General features: G+C 37.0%; 1 protein-coding gene across 2 annotated transcripts in view; it reads right to left on the reverse strand.

Annotated features, from left to right (window-relative positions):
* Window positions 1-6,103: 6,103 nt before the first annotated feature.
* ZNF711 (zinc finger protein 711) overlaps window positions 6,104-20,017 on the reverse strand; it is an 18,325-nt gene continuing 4,411 nt past the window's right edge. Inside the window, exons 3-8 of one of the 2 annotated variants that reach the window (XM_009698667.1) lie at window positions 14,283-14,441; window positions 10,775-10,921; window positions 10,039-10,176; window positions 8,540-8,587; window positions 7,798-7,941; window positions 6,104-7,333 (exon numbers count right to left, since the gene is read on the reverse strand). In XM_009698667.1, coding sequence (XP_009696969.1) covers window positions 6,156-7,333; window positions 7,798-7,941; window positions 8,540-8,587; window positions 10,039-10,176; window positions 10,775-10,921; window positions 14,283-14,441 — 1,814 coding nt within the window. In that variant the 3' untranslated portion in view covers window positions 6,104-6,155. The remainder of the gene's footprint in view (window positions 7,334-7,797; window positions 7,942-8,539; window positions 8,588-10,038; window positions 10,177-10,774; window positions 10,922-14,282; window positions 14,442-20,017) is intronic. The other variant, XM_009698668.1, reaches the window with a different exon arrangement.

Below are 20,017 nucleotides of genomic sequence, written 5' to 3' on the forward strand. Positions count from 1 at the left end.
TTATAAAAGTACAGGTTACTTGCTGTAGTCTCAGCCATTGCCTCTCTTCTGTTGAACTGAAACTGATTTACCTAACATTTCTGTTTACAGAAACACACTTTCCTCATTTACTCATCTCTGTAAATGCTAGTTATCACCCTAACTATGAACAGTACACTTTTTAGATAATTTTTCACCTCCATTTCAGGTAGGTCCACTAGGACTTCTCTATGTTTTCAGGAACAAATTAGAAAAATCAAAGACAGCATTTACTTCATGTATTTACAACACCGTACACACTGCCCTATTAGACTGTCTGTATCAATAGTGTTATTAAACCCTCACTATCTGACAGCACGCAGCGGTTCCTGTTCTTACACTGAAGAGCAGCAGAAAATGGGCTTCCAGTTTCTATCGCTGACTTTTCCACACAACTCAGTAGGCAATATGGTACAGTTTCTCTGCCTCAGCTGTAAAATAAAACCCAAACAGAGCCCTGGTTCAAAAGTCTCTGACAGCTCCAGCATTCTGTCTGAAAAGTCGACACAGACTTTGAATACTACGTCAAGGTAACTTACCTTTACCTTGCGAGTACGCTGCTGGTGTTCTGCCTTATTTTCTCTCTCCCCTTCATTACCTTTAATTGTGGGCATCTGAAACCTGAAGAAAGAAAAATACAGCTGATGACCAAGACATCAATCACTTTCAACTGCTCCCGGCTTTCAGGAGTTAGTCTGTCATTCAAATAAAACACACGCATTAAAATAATCTGACATTTCAGAGCAACCCTTCCACATGTTTGTGAAACTCACTGCTTGCTCAAGCAACCACAACGTGTTTGTACATCACATACAGCGCCGCAGGAGCACGCAGAGGAGAAATCCAAACGTGGGCAAGGACAGCTGAACTACCGCAATGTGCTCCCAGGTAGTGAACAGCCTTACGGCACACGTCGCCTTTCCTGGTATGAGGAGTGGCATCCTATCACAAATGCTGGGAAAGGTAACTCAGCCTGTTAGTTAGCGTTGCTGTGGGGACAGATTTGTAATCATTTGACAAGCAAGGACTGTTTTTGACAAAACAGCTCAAAGCCCTTACTGAAAATGTGGCAAAAGGCAAGACATACATAAACTTCACTAAGGAAAGCATGTACGCATGAAAGGTGATGATGTGTACCTTTATAAGAACAGACATCATGCAACTTCGCAACGATGGGAGACCTCATTCAGCTTTCAGGACAAGTAATAGGATACCACCACCTCTCCTCATTCAATTCAACATTTAAGTCAAAAGACTTGCAAGGCTTACAGGTGGTAGCGTCTCTCTCTCTCTCTCTCACTTGCTTCCTACCACCACTTAGGAACTCAGCTGCTTTGACAATGAGTAAGCAGGTCCTGCCTGCAGAGCGCTTCATCCCATCCCAAAAGCTTCCTCAGCCTGGGGAACAGGCGGCCGTTTGCTGCCAGCTCAGGGGAGGGAGCCAGGCAGGGTGGAAGTACAGACTATACAGAGCAGGGATCTGTGGAAGTACCGAGATACAAATTTTATTGTGATTTAACATGAAGCATTTTTAAAATCATGACCCCTCCATGGTAACAATGCAATGGCCATCACAACTTCTATTATTTACTGGGAAAGTACACTGGAAAAAATCTAGGAACTGTGTCCCAAACTGCTGAGGATTCCAGTGAAATTTTATTCTTACATTTTAGAAGATTTAAAATGCCACTTCCTAGTAAAATCTTATGTGAAGAATACCAATGAACTGCTTGCTTTAATACAGAATTTCAGTTACCGGGGAAACACAGTTGTAGGGGGAAAAAAAAAAAAGGCTCAACCTGAGCCTTATCTTCTGTTGGATGAACACATACACAAGATACACAAAGTAACAGCACTGCATATAATACCACTTCCTCTCAGGTTTCTCTTTGTCTAGCAAGCAGATTCCTTTCTTTTCCCTTCCCTAACCCCAACTGCTACATCCTCTCCTCCACAGCCCCAACATCACACCTGCAACACACTGCACAGGCCTTTTCTGGTCGATTCCTTCCTCCTTCCATCCATCACAATACTACTTTTCTTTTTTTTTCTTAGTGACCAGAGCCCTCCTAAGAGCTTCAACCCCTTCCTTTGCCTGTTCACCATCCAGCTTGGACAGAGAGTTGCAAGAAGCTTCAATACCCGCAGCTATAAAGACAGACATCAGTTCTGGAAGGAGCAGAAGCACTGGTGGGAATTTCAAACTACAGAACAATACCTAAGACCAGCCGCAGTCATAAACACCTAAAGCAGCACTGGACACAACCAGCAAAGGGCCAAGGAGAAGCACACACTCTCCCAGTGGTATCATAAGCTACTGAATTTTAAAACCACTGCTCAAGCAAAATGTTTAAGCTTTTTTTTTTTAACCTGTTTGAAACGTAACAACATACGGGTAGCAAACCATTAACCTTAACACTGTGTGGGTTAAGTCTCAAGGCTTTTCCTCTCTTTGACAGACCTTGTTTCCAGAGTCTTTCTTCTTAGCTTAGTTTCATTGTCCATACGCTGCCAAGAGAAGAAGAGACAAACAATTAATAAAAAGAAAGAAATGTTCAAAATGCTAATGCAATAAGCCAACAAAGGAAAGTGGTAACTCATCCCGAGACTTCACACCGGACAAGGCTGCCTGTCACCATCCTGCGAAGTTTAACAACTCAGTTCCTCCACCCAGGCATCACAAAAAGCCGGGCTCGCACACAGAAGATTGTACTAGTCGGCACCTGCTTCAAGTCCTACACACTTTCCCGTAATTTGTACCTTAGCTGATCATAACCAAGTACAGCTGTGGTTTTCCCAACCACTGTTCCCTCCTTCGCATCTTGAAAAACATGTTCCTCACAGATTTTAGTGTTCCAAAAGGTATGACTGTTTTTTTCCTCATTAAGATCAAATCTCATTAGGTGGACTCACAGACCTCAACACCAATTTCAACTTCTGTAATAGAAAGTTACAGAACTTAATCACTCTATAATATAATGATGAATTATGTAAATGACTTTTACTTTTATCCCGCATCCACCATATACTTTCTGCTATCACTAAATATGTTTTAAAAAATGCTGTGCCCTTTACGGTATGTAGTTTTAGGACACGAAAAAACTAAATGCAACTTAAAATCTAGGTAACAAAACTGATGCCCCACAGTGTACCACGCTCTCAATAACAGTAGATACCACTCACCAACTCTGAACTAAGCCTCCGGACTACACAACAATCTTATATTGAACAACTGTTCGCCACAGAAATAATTATCCCACGTATGTAATTTTAAACTATCAGATATGTAAAAGTCAAAGCCTTTCAACTGCACTCCTTGGAAGAAACACTACCGTTACCCTCAAACATACGTTGTAAAATGTAAACGTTAATGTAGTTCAACAGTAAATACCAAGTATGAATAATAAAAGTATCAAAATATGATCTGAATGCAATGCTTAAAAGCATTATGTCCAGATTTCACACTGCTGTCTAAAGTGCTGGCTCTCCAGAAATGCCGTAGTTTCTAGCCCCCCCGTCCCGTCCTGTACCCCACAAACTGTGATGGACTCTTAGGCAATGTAGGATTAAGTCTTTCCACAAGTCTGGCTACAGAAAATGTTTAAAATACTCAAGTACCTGATTATTCCGTCCATCTGTAAGGTGGAAAAATGAGCCAGCACGGATGTGTGCTTTGTCACAGAGTCAGAATGATCATCTTCAGTCTGCTATGAAGAAACTCCTTCAGTCTATGTATTCAATACAACGTTCAGGAATAAAGCGTTACAATTGTCAAAAACCAACAACTTTAATGTCTAAGATTTTTTTTAATCCCATGGCTGCCTCCTTTGACTGCTGGGCACACAAAAGCAAAGCAGTATAACAAAAATCAGGTGAATAGGTTCGTGTCTGCATCATTTCTGTTTTCTTAGCACAAAACCTATGAATTCACTGGATAAAAGCCCGTTGCAAATCCTTGATGAAGAGTTCATTTAATATTGCACTCTCTTCTTAAAGTTTTTAATCTACCACTGATGTCATAATTCAAGTATTCCAAAAAGAGAGGGAAATTAAGACAAGCAATGTTTTTAGTACTTCATTTTGCAAGCTGTTCTTATTACACAGATAAAAAGACAAAACCTACCTGGCTTTTCCCAAAACATGTAAGAAGTTTTACGTTCTCTTTACTTAAAGGAAAAAATTTCAAAGGAATGTCAGTATCACATTTGATAATTATTTTAGAAATAAGCACGTTGCCTGTAACTTCAAAGGGTTAGTCAAATAAAACCCCAATACTCTCCCCTCGATAGTCTGATAAATATAAATCAAGTAACCTGTTTACTTGAAATGTTATTACATATTAATTAGTGAATAATGTAATTTAAAATATTAAGCAAATTTACACAGAATGACACTTTCCTAAACACCATAAATGAAAAGCAAACTCCAAAAAATTTGGAGTGCAAGAGATGCGTTTTATTGTATGCCCGTTACGATGAGTAACACACTTAGAAATAATAATCCCACATAACAGTGACAATCTTATTTTACAGCGTGTACATCATTTTTTACAGCCACATAAAACACATATTTTTCTAAGAGATTTCCCAAATTTAACTTTCTGAAGTTTAGAAATATAAAAAAAATTTATTCTCAAGGAACTGATTCTCATCTGGTGCAAAAACAAAATATGAACATTATCTGAAACACAAAGCCACAATATAGCATGAAGTTACAATTTATCATGTGAACAGCTGTGTGCAAACATGAAGCAACTAAAAAAGTAAAAAATACACATTATATGCATAACATTTATGAACAGGTTTTTCATTAAATAGCCCTAGACCAGCTTGTTATATTAAGCGCCATTTGATTTGCAGCATGCTAACACAAAGCATTGTTTAAAGGGATGCATATTTTAAATGTATACACTGTAAACTGAAGATCCACCTCCGAACTCTAGTGGCAGCGTATTTTTCTGGTTAAATACTGCATATATACTTTCTTACAGATTGAAAATGCATGTTTATAGTATGGTATAGATTTTTTAAAAGAATTGATTAAAAGGTGCAATTTTATGTCTATCTTGAAAATTTCATATTAGGAGGTAGGACAATAATAGTCATACCTGTTAAGAACACTGCCCTAAAGAACTTCTAAGTACTCTGAATTTTAATTAAAAAAGAAACCCTACATTTTTCAACTTTGTTTTTTATACTCTTTTTAGAGAAAATTTTGAAGTAGCGAGAAAAAAATTAGTGTTGAGTCAACACTATGAGCTGCATCCATTTTATCCTTTTAAAAAAAAAAGTCAAATTCAAAGTTAATTTTGTTATATGTGCCATACTGAACAACATTCAACTGTAGTTTCAGATAAAAAAGGGAAATTATATACATACACATCTTTAACCCTAGCACCAGAACACCACCTTTGAGATCATAACATAATGCTATATTTTAAACATCATATCCTGCAATAAAATAGGTTAGCAGCTTTGAAAACCATTAAAAAATTACTTGCTGGACCTAAACTAATAAAGGAAACAAAAAAGTTTCCCGATGAAATGTGTTTTCTGGTTTTGTTTTTGGGTTTTTTTTTGGTTTTTGTTTTTTTTTTTTTTTTAAAAAAAAGGGACAAACCCCCCCAAATTTGACCAGTTCTGGAATTTAATTTCTAGGCACGATTTAAAAACATTATGATCAAGTGACTAATACTCTCCTTTCAAAACTGCACAAGAAGTTAGACTCATTGCCTTTGCAAACAATTTGTAAATAACCCCACCATATCTGAACTGTTTTCATATTGGAGACAAATGCTTTTACTGACAAAATGGATAACACAATCATCTTTGTTTTGTCTCCTATAGCTTAACAACGTGTAATACTATTAATTTGAAGACATTCATCCATCTTTTTGCAAATTTGAGACATTCATCCATCCTTCTGCATTCTCTAGTGCTCTTTAGGTTCTGATAAGCAACAATCATAGGGCTATGAGATCCCCTGTCAACCCTAATACTTTAAGACTTTTAATACAAAGAATGTAAAGTTATGATTTAATATCAAGCTTTGAAACCAGGAGAAACAGTTCATGAGATTTTTTTTTCCCCAATTAGCATATCACAGTTTCTACATTGCTTCCTTCTTGAGATCATATATTACATTATGGCCTCTTTGTGGTGCCTCATTATATGCTGATTTTTTTCAGATGGTCTACGGAATCCCTTTTTGCAATACTCGCACCTATGTGGATAGTCTTTTGTGTGTATTGATATTACATGTCGTTTAAAGCCTGACGCATCCGTAGTGCTATATTCACAATACTGGCATTGATAAACTTTTCTTCCACTGTGGGTCTTCATGTGCTTCTTAAGTTCATTTTGCTGCCTAAATCCTCTTTTACATCTTTTGCATTTAAAAGGCAGGTCCTTGGTGTGAACTGAGAGGATATGCCCACTAAGTACAAAAGGATCTGATGTTTTAAAGTCACAGTGTCTACACTGATGTATCTTTTTACCTTTATGGGTTTCACTATGCTTTTTGAGCTCAGATGGACGATGGAAGCCTTTTTCACATACCTCGCATTTGTGGGGAAAATCCTTTGTGTGAACTGAAATAATGTGTCGCTTCAGGTCACTTGAATTGGTGCTCTTATGGTCACAATGTGGACACTGATGAGTCTTATGCCCTTGAAATAATTCTGTGTGCTGCTGCAGTTCTTTTTCATCTGTAAACGCCTGGGGACAGTGCTCACATTTAAATGGCAAATCAGTCCCGTGTTTGGTTTTGATGTGTGTTTTCAGATTGGACTGATCAGCACACCTGAAGACACAGTGCTGACACTGGTATGGCTTTTCCCCAGTGTGGGTCCTCATATGCTTTTTCAGCTCTGATGGGTGACGGAATCCTTTCCCACACTCCACACATACGTGAGGGAAGTTCTTACTGTGAACTGCAAGCAGATGTCTATTGAGTAGTCCCTGCTCTGCAGTTTCATAGTCACAGTATTTGCACTTGTGTAGCTTAGGCTCCTTGTCCCTCAGTATTAGTTTATTAGAACTCAACGGGCTTGCTTCTCTGTATCTTCTCGTATATTCTGTAAACTCATGGGTTTTATCAACTTTATTTATAAGTTTATGGCTTTCCAGATGATTGTGGAAACTTACTTTTTTGTTAGTTGTAAAGTCACAGTCTGTACACTGGTATTTCTTCTTAATCATATGATCTGGATGATTCTTCATATGCCTTTTCAAGAATCCTCTGGATTTAAATTTTTTCCCACAAATATGACAAGGGTAAACTGTTAAGGGCTGTCCATCAGGACCTATTATAACAGCTGTTTTTAAACAAACAAAAACAAGTTATGAAGGAAACAAATTTATGGATTAAGTTTTACATCAGCCAACTGCTGTTCAGATTCATGCACTTACACTTGCAGCAGACAGAGAATGGTTCAGTAGTTTAAAAACAATCAATCCACAGCACCTACAGTTTATATGGTTTTGTTTTAGAAACTGCTCAAACAGATCAGCAATATCATATGTGCAGTGAATATATCCAGGATTACTTTTTAATAGCTTGCAAAATTCAAATGAATTGCACCAGCCCTCAGTGTACTGACTTGGAATAGCAAAAATTATTACATTTTCTAGGCACAGAATTGGAGGGGGGAAGGACACAGGAAATACGCAAATCATCATTTATATTTTTTAATTCTGCATCAGCTTAAAAAAAAAAAAAAGGAATAGTACAGGAGTAAGTGCCACTCCATGACAATACGCATAACCATACAGTGTTTACCTGTTTGCCATTGCCTGGCCTCTCCTCTCCTCCTTTTCTTGGTTTTTTGTTTTAGCACTCTATTAGTGCTAATGCTATCACAAATCTGCAGGTATTGTGTTGCATTACCGTTTTTGTTTTCTAATCGTGTATCCAAGTTATTTCCTAGAAACAAAAATTAGACACCATAAAAAACCTTAAACAACCTTTTTCTTTGGGACTGATGACTGGAATTGCACAGCAGCATATATACCTTTTTAAAAAAAATATTGCCCATTCCTTTACAATGAACATATATAAAAAGGAAGAGTGCCGATATAAAGCACTATCTATCTTTGCTGGCAAAAGTCAAGAATACAATTGTTTACAGTTTGATTAGTTTTCAAATATATTCCTTGATTTCTCATACTTCTCAAGACATTAGTTTATTATGAGTTATGCTGGTTGTTTCCTTTCATTTAACTCGGTTTTACTTCTTAACAACTGCATTATCTCTTTTCTGACTACAAAACTGTATTAAAAAACCTGGCAGATCCTCCCAACTTCCCCACCCACTCTGAAGGCCTACAACATATCTAGAATTGTTTTCATTTAAAAATAGTAGAGAAAGACTGTGGAGTCCTTCAATGTATGGATACTTTATGGATACTTTATGGATAATTTTTTGTCTTCACCGATTACGAGAACTGACACATAATGTATATATTTTCAAAGACAGCAAGTTAGTTTTAATGCTGTACCAAGCACAGCCACATGTTCTTACCTGCCGCTTGACCATCTTCGTATCTTCTGGGTAGCCTTCTTTCATCTCCTGCAGAAAATGGTATTTTAGTCATTAAAAATAAAATTCTTTTTAAAGATGATGGGTTTGAAAGACTGATAATGAGAGAAAATTAACTTAGCTAATAAGTAACAGCTTATCTCTTAGCTAATAAGTAACAGTTTAACTCTATCCAAACTGAGATGTGTAGTCCACAATTAGTTCAGTATTTTGTAATTATGAGCCCCAGGAAATAAAGTCACATCCTTGTGAATAGTTAATATCCACTAAAGCTGTGTTTGCATGCTTACTACGCTGACTGTCTTTCCTGCTTTTCATAATTAATGTGCTTGTTTCTGCAAATTTTTAACCTCATATATAACCTCAGATACAAATCCAGGAACAAGGTGATCTGAAATCCACAATTTGTTCTTGAGATCTAAGTACTTTATCTTTCTGGAGTAGAACTAGGCAGATAAGACAACTTGTACCTTATCAGCCACTCAGCACTCATCTGTATGAGGCACTACAAAGTTCTGGGAGACGCAGAAGTAATACCTTAAGAGTATATTCCTCATTTTGGATTGAAAGTGTTCACTGCCATGTGCCAAGGCTCTGTGGTTCTAAACCACTTTGTTGGCCCAAATACCGCGCTCAGAAATATTACACTGATTAATTTTAACTAACTTGCCTATTTCATTATAACATAAACTGCAGATGACCTGATACCCTCCTAATATACATTTTACATGCCAAAATCCGTGAAAAGAATACGAAATAAAAGAATACTCAGAATTTACAATATATCTTGATAAGATACTTCTATTATTTGAAGCATGGCTGCAGAGAACAAATTACCTTTTTTCTTTTTGTTTCTAACCTGAAGGACTAACAGGCTTAAAACAGGTATATAAACTGAAATTATTAGGAACATGTTTACACATTTATTCCTACTATTCACTTTTAAAAGTTTTTTTCCCCTTCCTCCTAGTTAATATAAAATACTTAAGGCTATTCTTGGTTTTTAAGATCTTCAACAGCCATCTTAAACAACCATTAAAAACCACACATTCTGTACACCTGAGCTGGAATCTAGAACAATATAAATTCTCCTAACAGCGTCCCTTTCTACTTCACAAAACACAACACATAGCAATCCAGTCACTATATGAAGGACAATCAACTACTAAAGTGATCTGTAACTGTACGATAGGCCAGCACTGGGAAAAACACACCGATGTAAAAATGGAATTGTTTTCTTCATATTGAACTGCAAAAAAATTAAGGACCTTATGTGTAAAAGGTCATGAATGATGTCAAAAGAATTTTCCGCATCACTGCATCAACTCCACTAACTGACACTGCTAAAAGATCAGAGGGAGTTGTTTCCAAACCCCTAGGACAAGGTGAGAGATTATCACATTTGCACAGAGATTCTGGAGGCTAGATTAGGGAGAAAATAACGGAAAGGATTTTCCGAAAATAAGAATACAGATTCCTACCGTAAGCAGCAGCCCAAGCAACAGGGACAAAAGTTTTATTCACGCCAGAGTCTTCAAGCTGCGTGTCTGGAAGCGATGTAGCTTCTTCTTCACCTACAATAACTTCCATATAAACTTCATCTGCTATTTCAGCACAGCCTGGATTAAAGGAGAAGAATAAATCTTTAATTTTATTCTGCTCATCCTGAATTTTCCTTCATTTAATTTGTTCTCACTCTGATTGATACCCGTTATAAATTACTTTTCTTCCTTTGGCATTTAGAACCATCCCTTCCTTTAAGGGATCATTGTTTATTCAGACATTCCTTAAAGAGAGAAAACACATATCAATAAATATAAAACCAAAACAAATACCACATAAATTCAAATATACAAACGTATAAACTTGTAACTGATGACATTTATTTGCCACTTTGTCAGAAAGCTGATTAAACAAGGCAATTCACAGTAGAAAAACAGAAAAATGAGAAATTTGACTAACCTCATTAACTTCATCCATGGACATGTTAAATTTAAGATAAATAATGAAATGATTGCATACAGTATGCACAAAGTGCATTTATCCACATCACTTTAAAATAATTATAGCCTGCTTTTTATTTTTAGAGATGAGCTTAGTTTTCTACTACTTCAGGCTGAAGAATCCTTCAGAAAAATTAAAAAAGTCCTTGAGAATGATGTTTATATTGTTGTACAAAACAGCATGAGAAACAAAAATGTTTCTTATTATGCTTACTAATATCTTCATCTTCCTGAGAAGAGTCCTTAACAGCCATGTAAACCATTTTTTCTCGCTGCATTCTACCAACACCTCCTTGTTCAATTACTCCAGCTACAGAATGTCCATTGTGAAAGTCACTCTCTGTGACAATTTCTGTCCCACCTTTAATAAAAAGAAGTTAAACACATTAAGTAAATGTAAACAAAGCCACTGTTAAGATTAATTTCAGATTTAAGTATCTTTTTCTCTTTACAACAAAGGTATTTCAGAAAACTCCAATTAAATGTTTTTATATCCATGTCTTGTCACAAAATCATGCAAGGTTGATAGTTTGGAGCAGATAAGGAAACACGTCTTTCGGTGTGTCCTGATAAATTCATGATTGAACCACCACTACCCAAGAAGGATCAAGAGCCTTTTATGCGTGCTAGCAGTGAACTCAGGTGTGACTGAAAACACACATCTGCCCATGCCCACCAAAAAATCCACTGTAATTCTAATCTTGCCCCAAACACAGCCTTTAAATTCTCTCTTGAGACGTTAACAGCTAATTCTTACCCCTCTTCCTCTCCCAAAATGCTATTTATTCACCTTGCAAAACCTGATTCTTAGGTGATTTTTCCTACAAAGATATGTCCCAGACTCATTACACAGGATTGAGTAGTAACTTATACTGGGGTCACACTTCTCAGACCATGACAGAGCAGATGCTACTGCCAATTACTTCAACAAGAACATTGTTGAAGTAATCATAGAAAGACTAGTAGGGATGTAAGGTGCTGCACTAAATCCCTGGAGACAACACAATCTGAAGAGTAAGTTGAAAAGAAGGAAATGAGAACAACTGTCCACGCGGTCCTGCTCGGGGTGACTAACAAGCTTTGGCTCACTGACTTACTTGAACAGAGGCAAAAGAACAAGTTCCATCCTGGAACTTGAGTCAGAGAGAGGTGGCAGATAAATACTGATGCTTAGTCTTCCGTGCATCTCAGGGACTGAACAGCAAGTAGAGAAGCTGCAGATTATGGCAGAACACACTAACACCCGGTATAACAAGAGTCCTCGTTTTCTACTATGAATGGTCCTGATGGAAAATACTCAGCTAGGTGGTTGAGTCCAAATCAAATACATTGATCCATCACTCCCTGTAAGTAGGAGACTTTGCCAAACATCCTTCTTCCAACCAAACAGAAGCAGCTCTTCCTCTGCAATCAAAATGTGGAATTTCAGTTTTCCCAAGCTAGACGAAAACTGAGATAATATCAAAATCACTGGGATGGGTGATGTCTTTGTGGAATACAGTGTATGGAGACCCTCGTGATTTTGAAGGCAACAGTGGCCAAAATGGCCAACTATGATGACAGGTTCCCCTATCAGCCAGACAACATACAAAAGACCCCAAGGAAGCTAAGAGAAACACTTCAGAAATTTAGAAGTTTGGTCACTGTGACAGTTTGGAACAGATAGAGTAATTCTGAAGAATTAAAAGAGAAATAATCTCCATTGCAAGGCACTTAATCTGTGATTATACAAATCATGTAAAATGGCAGAAGATGCTGTTTGAATGCCTGCATAGGAAACCTCTTCCATACCAGCAGTCAAAAACAAACTTTCCTTTTAGTCACTGATGTATTTGGTATACATATGTGCATATGCCAAAACTACTGTCAATTTTAAATACTTATTTTTATACTTTTAAGTTTTACTTTTCCACATTTATGACAGAACAAAAATGATTTTGTCACAGAAGCCTATTTTTATAATTTTTGTCAAAAGTGGCTTTGCTAGGACATTTATCAGACTAACTAGACTGCAATGCAAATGGATGACACTTAAGAGCAGCCCTCCACCCCACCTCCACGTACAAAAACATCAAGATACTACTGCTAATGGGTAAACTTGAATCTCAGAGACTCTTTGTGAAGACTGTCATCTCAGTTTCTGTATTCCTTAATGCTGAGCAGCAAACTTATGTTACCAAGACAATCAGCTCTTTGCAAGGGGAAGTACTCACCAGTAATGAATGGAGTAATTTGCTAGGACTACCTCATGGCTATATCAGAAGCACTGAGAGTTGCTCATGAGAACATCTCTGCTGTAAATTAGTTTTCAGTCATAAGAGATTTTGATTCTTCCTGCTGCTGCACTAGCAGTCTGGTCCTCAAGAGTGACAACCTATCCCCAAAGGAAGAAACCATATTTCAAGAATAGGGCCTTGCAATTCAATGGGAACTGGCAGATGAAACAGATGTCACAATAGATAAGGGATGTTAAGATGCTGCTTCTCTAGATTGTTTCCCCACGGTCTTAGGAAGGCACATGGCATTTCACAACCTCTTTCTCATACTTCAAAGGAATTAAGGATCAAATACTGAAAATCCCAGGGCCTTACAGAAATACTCATTAACCTTCAGCCGAACCAGATACTGTCTATTCCAAACAGGATAGCAAGATTTGTAAAGTTACTTTGACAACCTTGTGAAAGACTTAATAGACTCCAAAATCTACACTGTATCATCCTGCAAAAGATACCAAGGAACCCTGAGAAAGAAAATCAAAGACAACCGCCCTATTAGCTAGCAGTCTGATCATCCCTCAAATAATCCTTTTCTGCCACTAACTTGAGCTGAAAAGATGACTTGTTTCTGAGAGAAGAAAAATAAAGGCATTGTACAGCCAAAAATATCCTGAAGCAGCAGTTCAAGCTACTTGAAAAACAGTGCCAGGATTGTTACTAATTGGAAGACTTTACTGATCTAATCCATAGTTCTGCCTAAAGTTCGAGATTTTCAGAGCATAGCCAGGTCAATGCTACTGGTCTATGGGAGATGAACTCCCTCTCCACTACAGGAAGAACAGACTAAGGCTGAGTTGCCCTGTGAGAGGCTCTGGGGCTTCAGGCCAGATACGTTCCAGGGAAGCAGAGTTTCAGTACCTAAATGCAAAGGGTGAAGTGGAATGAGCCAGAGGTTTCAGCTCTGAGAACAACTGTAAGGGGGACCCTCTTTTTACAAGTTATGGAGAAGAAAACATGGGTTAGCTGTACGTCCACTTGCAAAGCACCTGGAAGTGCTCGATCTATCCTTTGCAAAAGAGAACTGCAGAGCAATTCTGAGTTTCTTGGTTAGATTTGGAAATGACTGTATGCCTAAAGCCCCAGCAATCTTTCCCTCTCTGCATCAAGGCCACTAAAGATTGTTCAATGAAAGAAATCCACTTTAGAGGCTTTTCTGTGCTGACACACTGTCTTACAACATCAGAAAAAAGCAGCAGCTGAAAAACAGCTGCAGACACCCAACCACTTCTATATTTGGGATTTGGTTGTCTGAAAATCAAGTTCTTTTTTGATTAGCGGTATTTAGACTAACACACCCCCAATATTTACCACATATGGGCAGCCTCCACAAATGTCACATTCTACAGAACATTCCAGTCAGTGGATTACATGAAATTAAGAATAACAAACAAAAAGACCCTGAAATACTTCATACTACTGGAAGAATACATAGAATTTAACAGGTACCTATTTCGACATCATCTTCAGCTTCAGCTTTAAATATGTACACTTTGATAACTTCTGAACCAAAACCATCATCTTTAGCAACATCATCATTTGCCACCTCGGTACTGATTTTCAAGGGAGTGCTTCCTATATGGTCCAATTTTTCTCCAACATCATCCACTGTGAAGATAAGAGAATAATAATGAGGTTCAAATAAATTTTTTAAAAGTCAAAGTAATCAGTAGTATGATTTTCTCCACTATTATCCCCATGCATAGTAAAGGTTTGTATTTATAAATGGCCTTTACGAAACAGTTCATCTAGAGATACTTCAGAGATTCCAGGAGTTCAGTACTCATTTTACTGCAACTCAGGAAACACATCAAGAGTTACAGAATGAAGAACACAAGAGGGAGCTTGTCATCAAAGAAAATGCAGTAATTCATTATGTCTGAAACTATTACACTTAGAAAGCAAAAAGGTACCAATAAGTAAAATGAAACACCTATCCAAAATGTTAAAAATTAACCCAGAATTGCCTGTTGCAGCCTAAGAGTCCCAAAAAGTTTCACTAGTCTAAGACACAAGTGACTAAAGTTTAGTAGCTGAAACTCTTATGAAGAGTTACGACTCAAGAGTATATCCCAATGAAACAAGCATGCATTACAAATCTGACTATGTGTTCACCCTAAAAGAAATTATGATTTTATCCACTTTATCACTTGAAAATATATAAATTAATTTAAGATTATTGTATAATATACAGCTGATTAAAAGATGCAGTGACAATAAATCCAAACACTACTATGTAAATTGACTTCTCATTCTTTATGTATGCAACTTAGTCACTCTGATTATTTGGTCTATATATTCAAAATGTTCATTTTATTTATACAACAAAAACTACATTCAAACTATCTAAAGGGCAGAAGTAACACTACTTTGGTAAAAAGGGTATTCACAGAGATATCCATATACATACCCTAAACTGCAAATATGGAGGCCACTGACCTGAGCATCTTTCTGACATACATATTGCCAACACACTTCTTTCAGTGGATAAAATTAGCTCCTGTGCAGATGGCCACAACACAAATCTGTGCAATGCTTAACATCCACTGAAATCCTCCAAATAGAGGAGAATTCCACAAAATGTCAACAAAATCTGAATTAAATAGGTTCCAGAGACATAGCAATTTACTGCATACATAACATTATAACACATGCATACTAGGTAAAAAAAAAAACCAAAAACAAAAACAAAAAAATCATTAAAATTAATATTAAAGTGACAGTAGCATTTCATGACTAAGAACAGAGTCTACTCAAGGCAGACACTGAGGGCTCTGATTACTGAGGAAAGGATGGCTTACCTCAGGATGGCTGCACTGGTTCCCAATCCCCCTGCAAGTTTCCCGCCCTCAGTGCCGCCACGACTGCTCTTGAAGAGCCACTTTTAACTACTTCAGGCTACAGCCCGGTGTACTGAGGTAAACTGGAGTTGGTTTAAGCTTTTATTAATACTCCAGGCAGTTATGCGAGGTGGTTCAGAACCCACTAAAAAATGAGCAGATGCCTTTCCTGCAGCCAGGTGGGAATCCACCACAGCAATCCCAAACTAAGCTCTTCCCACTCATGGACAGGATTCCACGGAAACACCTACCCGACTAACACCAGTTGTCACCCCCACATTGAGCAACTTATTTCTATTTCACAAATCTTGGACTGCATCAGAAGATTATACAAGTTATTGAGGACAGAATTAGATATAATGTAGGCAAGTACAAATAAGTATTTGATTTCATTTTGGAACCTCTGAAAATTATGTTTTGATGAAAATTAAACAGAAAACACTAAAAAAAAAGCTATGTTTTAGCTGTCTTTTTGTAAATAAGAAATTAATTGCATTGTTGAAAAAACACCAAACTTGGATCACTATTAAAAAAAAAAAAATTGTTAGGAAAAGAGTTTTTGTTTTTTTAAAAAACCATTCTAAATCTCTACTAAAATTGATGCTGGCAACATCAACACCTCAGTCCATTAGAATCTGACATGTACTGCACGGTGTTCACGTTATCTTGCAGAACAATGAGAACAGTAAGAGTATGACTACCATAGTTGAGAAAGCCACAACAAAGAACCCAGCATATTCCTTTGACACTTCAATTTACCAGCATCACGTTGTCAGTACATCTTTATATCCAGTATGGGACTGTTATTGCAGCTGTTAATTGAAATTTTTTATGCTGCCAGAATGGAGTTATTAGAAGACAGGATTATGCATCCTCTACTAACAGGAAAAGGGAAGATGTCAAAAGATACTTATCGTGGAAAAAGTATTTCCATACATTTACTACGTCTGAATTTATTAAAGACCATTTTCTTTTCTGCATGGCTTTCAACATTTATAAAAGTTTCTTATCCATATTCTTCAAAATGATACACATACATTTAATTTTAGTACCACGAACATTTCCGCTGCATGTATGAGCCTTTCAAGGACTGGAGGCAACTAACAGGACAAGATAGGAGTGATTATATATATAGCCGTATGACTAGATATGCTGCCAAAATGCAGAAAGAATATTTAAAGGCTGCATGGAAGAAATCACCAATTGTAAACTGTTACTGTAATTTTAGAACTGGTAGGTGGTAGCAAAGTTATTTTCAAATCTGCAACTCAAGAAATATCAACTTTTTCTAAACTTACAAATTTTATAAACATAACACATTATCAGTTTAACACAGAAAATAAATATTTCTGTACTGGAATATTATTTAACAGCAACTTCCTACTGAACAGTGAAGTAATCACATACATGTGATAAGAAGTTTTCTTTATGGCAAAAATTTCCAACTATTTAACTAGCACTGGGTGACAATGATCGTACACCACTATGTATCTGGTGAAATGACGTAAGAAAAAAACCACTCAATTTTAGATAGTTGCCTTGCCAGGACATCAACTGCAATACAACAAAGAATACATAAAGAAAAAAAATAAGGAATTTTTCAATTTTACAATTTTTGTAAGAATGAATACTTTCAGCCAAAAATATAAAGTAAAATACATGAATGTATCATGTACGCTCACATGCTCTGTTTTACCATTTCAAGTAAAGGCCCAAACCTTCAATATCCTTTAAAAAATAGGGAGCCCTGTCTTAGAGGGCCAAACTTACATCATTATTTTTAAAATTAGTGGTTACTCCCACACCATCAACCATGCTGTGTATTTTCAAAGATCTTCAGTCTCTACAATTTAAGCTAAAGTAATGGAAATGTATCAGGAAGCCTGTGTATCCAGGGCCTCTGGAACCACTTTTCTAAAAAAAGCAAAAGTGTAATATAATAAAATTCGAAAAATATAAATGGAACTGAAAAAATGATACTGATATAGACAGTGATTTGTAAGATGTTGCCTTTTGTTTCAAAAGACACCAAATCGGCAATTGCTACTGCTTAAATTGCTTTCTTACACAAAGTAAATTTCATGGTTTCAATCTGTTTTTTAGACACATTTAGAAAAGGGCAAAACCATCAACATAGCAGGACATCTTTGTCAAGTTCCAAAATATTAAAGCTTTTTGTAAAAACAGATTGTGAAAATATTCTATTGCCTAAGAAATATGACTTCAATCACAGACTGCTAACCCATCAGTGCTAAATTATCTGATGACTTTTCCCAGTGGTAGTTCTCAGGAATAGGAATGCTTACTTCATGTCAGTGGAATATGAAAGTGTCTTCCAGATCTGACTCAACCACCAGAATCACTACATATTATTATATTGTCACTTAAAACTAACTGAAAAAATACAACAGAGAACCTTTATAAATATATGCTGAATCCTCCTGAATAAACAAGGTTTAAAGGAAAACTCAGCACCCCTTCAATGTTAAACTTACCTTACTTCGCTGTTTTCAGGTGTGTGATGTCCAGATTCACCGTGGATTGCCAGCTCCCAATTCATGTGATGCCTCAGCATGCACTATGCTGGTGATATCACACCCACCATAGGAGCCCATAGGGATAACATGAGGGCAAGATAAGTCCCGTGGTTCTACAATTTTTCATATCTTTTGAATGTCCGATATACTTATTTTATATCCCATAGGTTATAATCTAGGAGTATTACTATTAAAATGTTTAGCAATTACGTAACACTGTATTGTAATATACTAAAAAGGAGGCGGTGGTGGAACAGTACCTTACCCCTAAAGGCCAGCTCCAGTGTTGTTCTTTGGTGGGTATGAGGTCACCAACATAGTGCATGCAGGGCCAACACACGGATCGGGAGCTGGCAATCCGCTGTGGGTCTGAATATCGCAAACCTGAAAAACAAAAAAGGGTACGCTTTAAGCTACACGTGCGCTAACTCCTCCCTGGCAAAATGGGATGTACTGTTCATAATTTTCCCATCTCAGTACGAGATGGCCTGGGTTCATGATCACACCATATGCATTCATTTTGTATTAATTCCCTTTTTACCAAGTCCCTTTTAAACAGGTATTCTGGAGATTTAAAACAAGGGATCATGCACATCCCGTGACATACATTGTGAACATATCAAAAAAAGATTTTTAAGTTTTATGCTTATAAGGATGATTTTAAAAAGCTGAATTCATATGCACTGAGATAGCAGAGTGGTGATAATCTTCTAGCAAAAATTTCCAATTACAAAATCATATGCAGGCAGTTTACAGAACTATCAAGGCAAACCTACTATTTTCCAAATAGTATTTACACGAAAATATAATTACCAATAGCATATAAAATATCTACATGGGAATGCTGTCTTAAAATGGTGAAAAATCACCTTTCAGTATATTTAAACTTAACTCCCAACAAAAGCGTAAGGTAAGTTAAAATTCCACACTCAGCTCAGCTTCACACCGTAAAATGTAGTATTTAGAAGTTCCCAAAAATGTTCCACAGAACAGCTGGTGGTATTCCCTAAGGGCATTATCTGTCATTTTATGTAAAGTCTCCCCTTTTTAGATGGTAAATTTCATTAAAAGACATCTAAGTAATTTGATATTCGTTAAAACTATCATTTTGATGTGATTTACATTAAAAAGTTCAACAGGCCTATATATACATCCCAAAAGAAACATCATAAAATTAACTTTCTACAATATTTACTGAACATTTGACAATTTGAAAATACAGCAAATAAAAAGGGTTTTAAACTGCTTGATAAATTGAGGCATTTATCTATTCTACCCAACAGATTACCTTCATAAACGTAACAAATTCAAGGCTAATTTAAAAACGTTTAAAAAAAAACACCACAAAAAGTGAAGCACTGCATAAGACTGATTCATTTTTGCTGAGGAAAAAAAAAAACAGTAACAGGTACTCTGTTGGGTCAAGCTGACACGCCCAGCATAATAATACAGCCTCAAAACTTAGCAGAGACGTCCTTCTCTATCAACAATCTGGATGAGGGGATTGAGTACACCCTCAGTCAGTTTGCAGATGACACAAAGCTGGGTAGTAGTGTTAATCTGCCTGAGGATCTACAGCTCTACAGAGGGACCTGGACAGGCTGGGTCAATGGGCTGAGGTCAACCGTATGAGGTTCAACAAGGCTCAGCACCAAGTCCTGCACTTGGGTCACAACAATCCCATGCAACGCCACAGGTGTGGGGACAAGTGGCTGGAAAGCTGCCCGGCGGAAAAGGACCTGGGGGTGTTGGTAGACAGCTGGCTGAGTATGAGCCAGCAGTGTGCCCAGGTGGCCAAGAAGGCCAA

Source organism: Cariama cristata, unplaced genomic scaffold, assembly GCF_000690535.1.
Source record: "Cariama cristata isolate BGI_N322 unplaced genomic scaffold, ASM69053v1 scaffold15484, whole genome shotgun sequence".
NCBI lineage: Eukaryota > Metazoa > Chordata > Aves > Cariamiformes > Cariamidae > Cariama > Cariama cristata.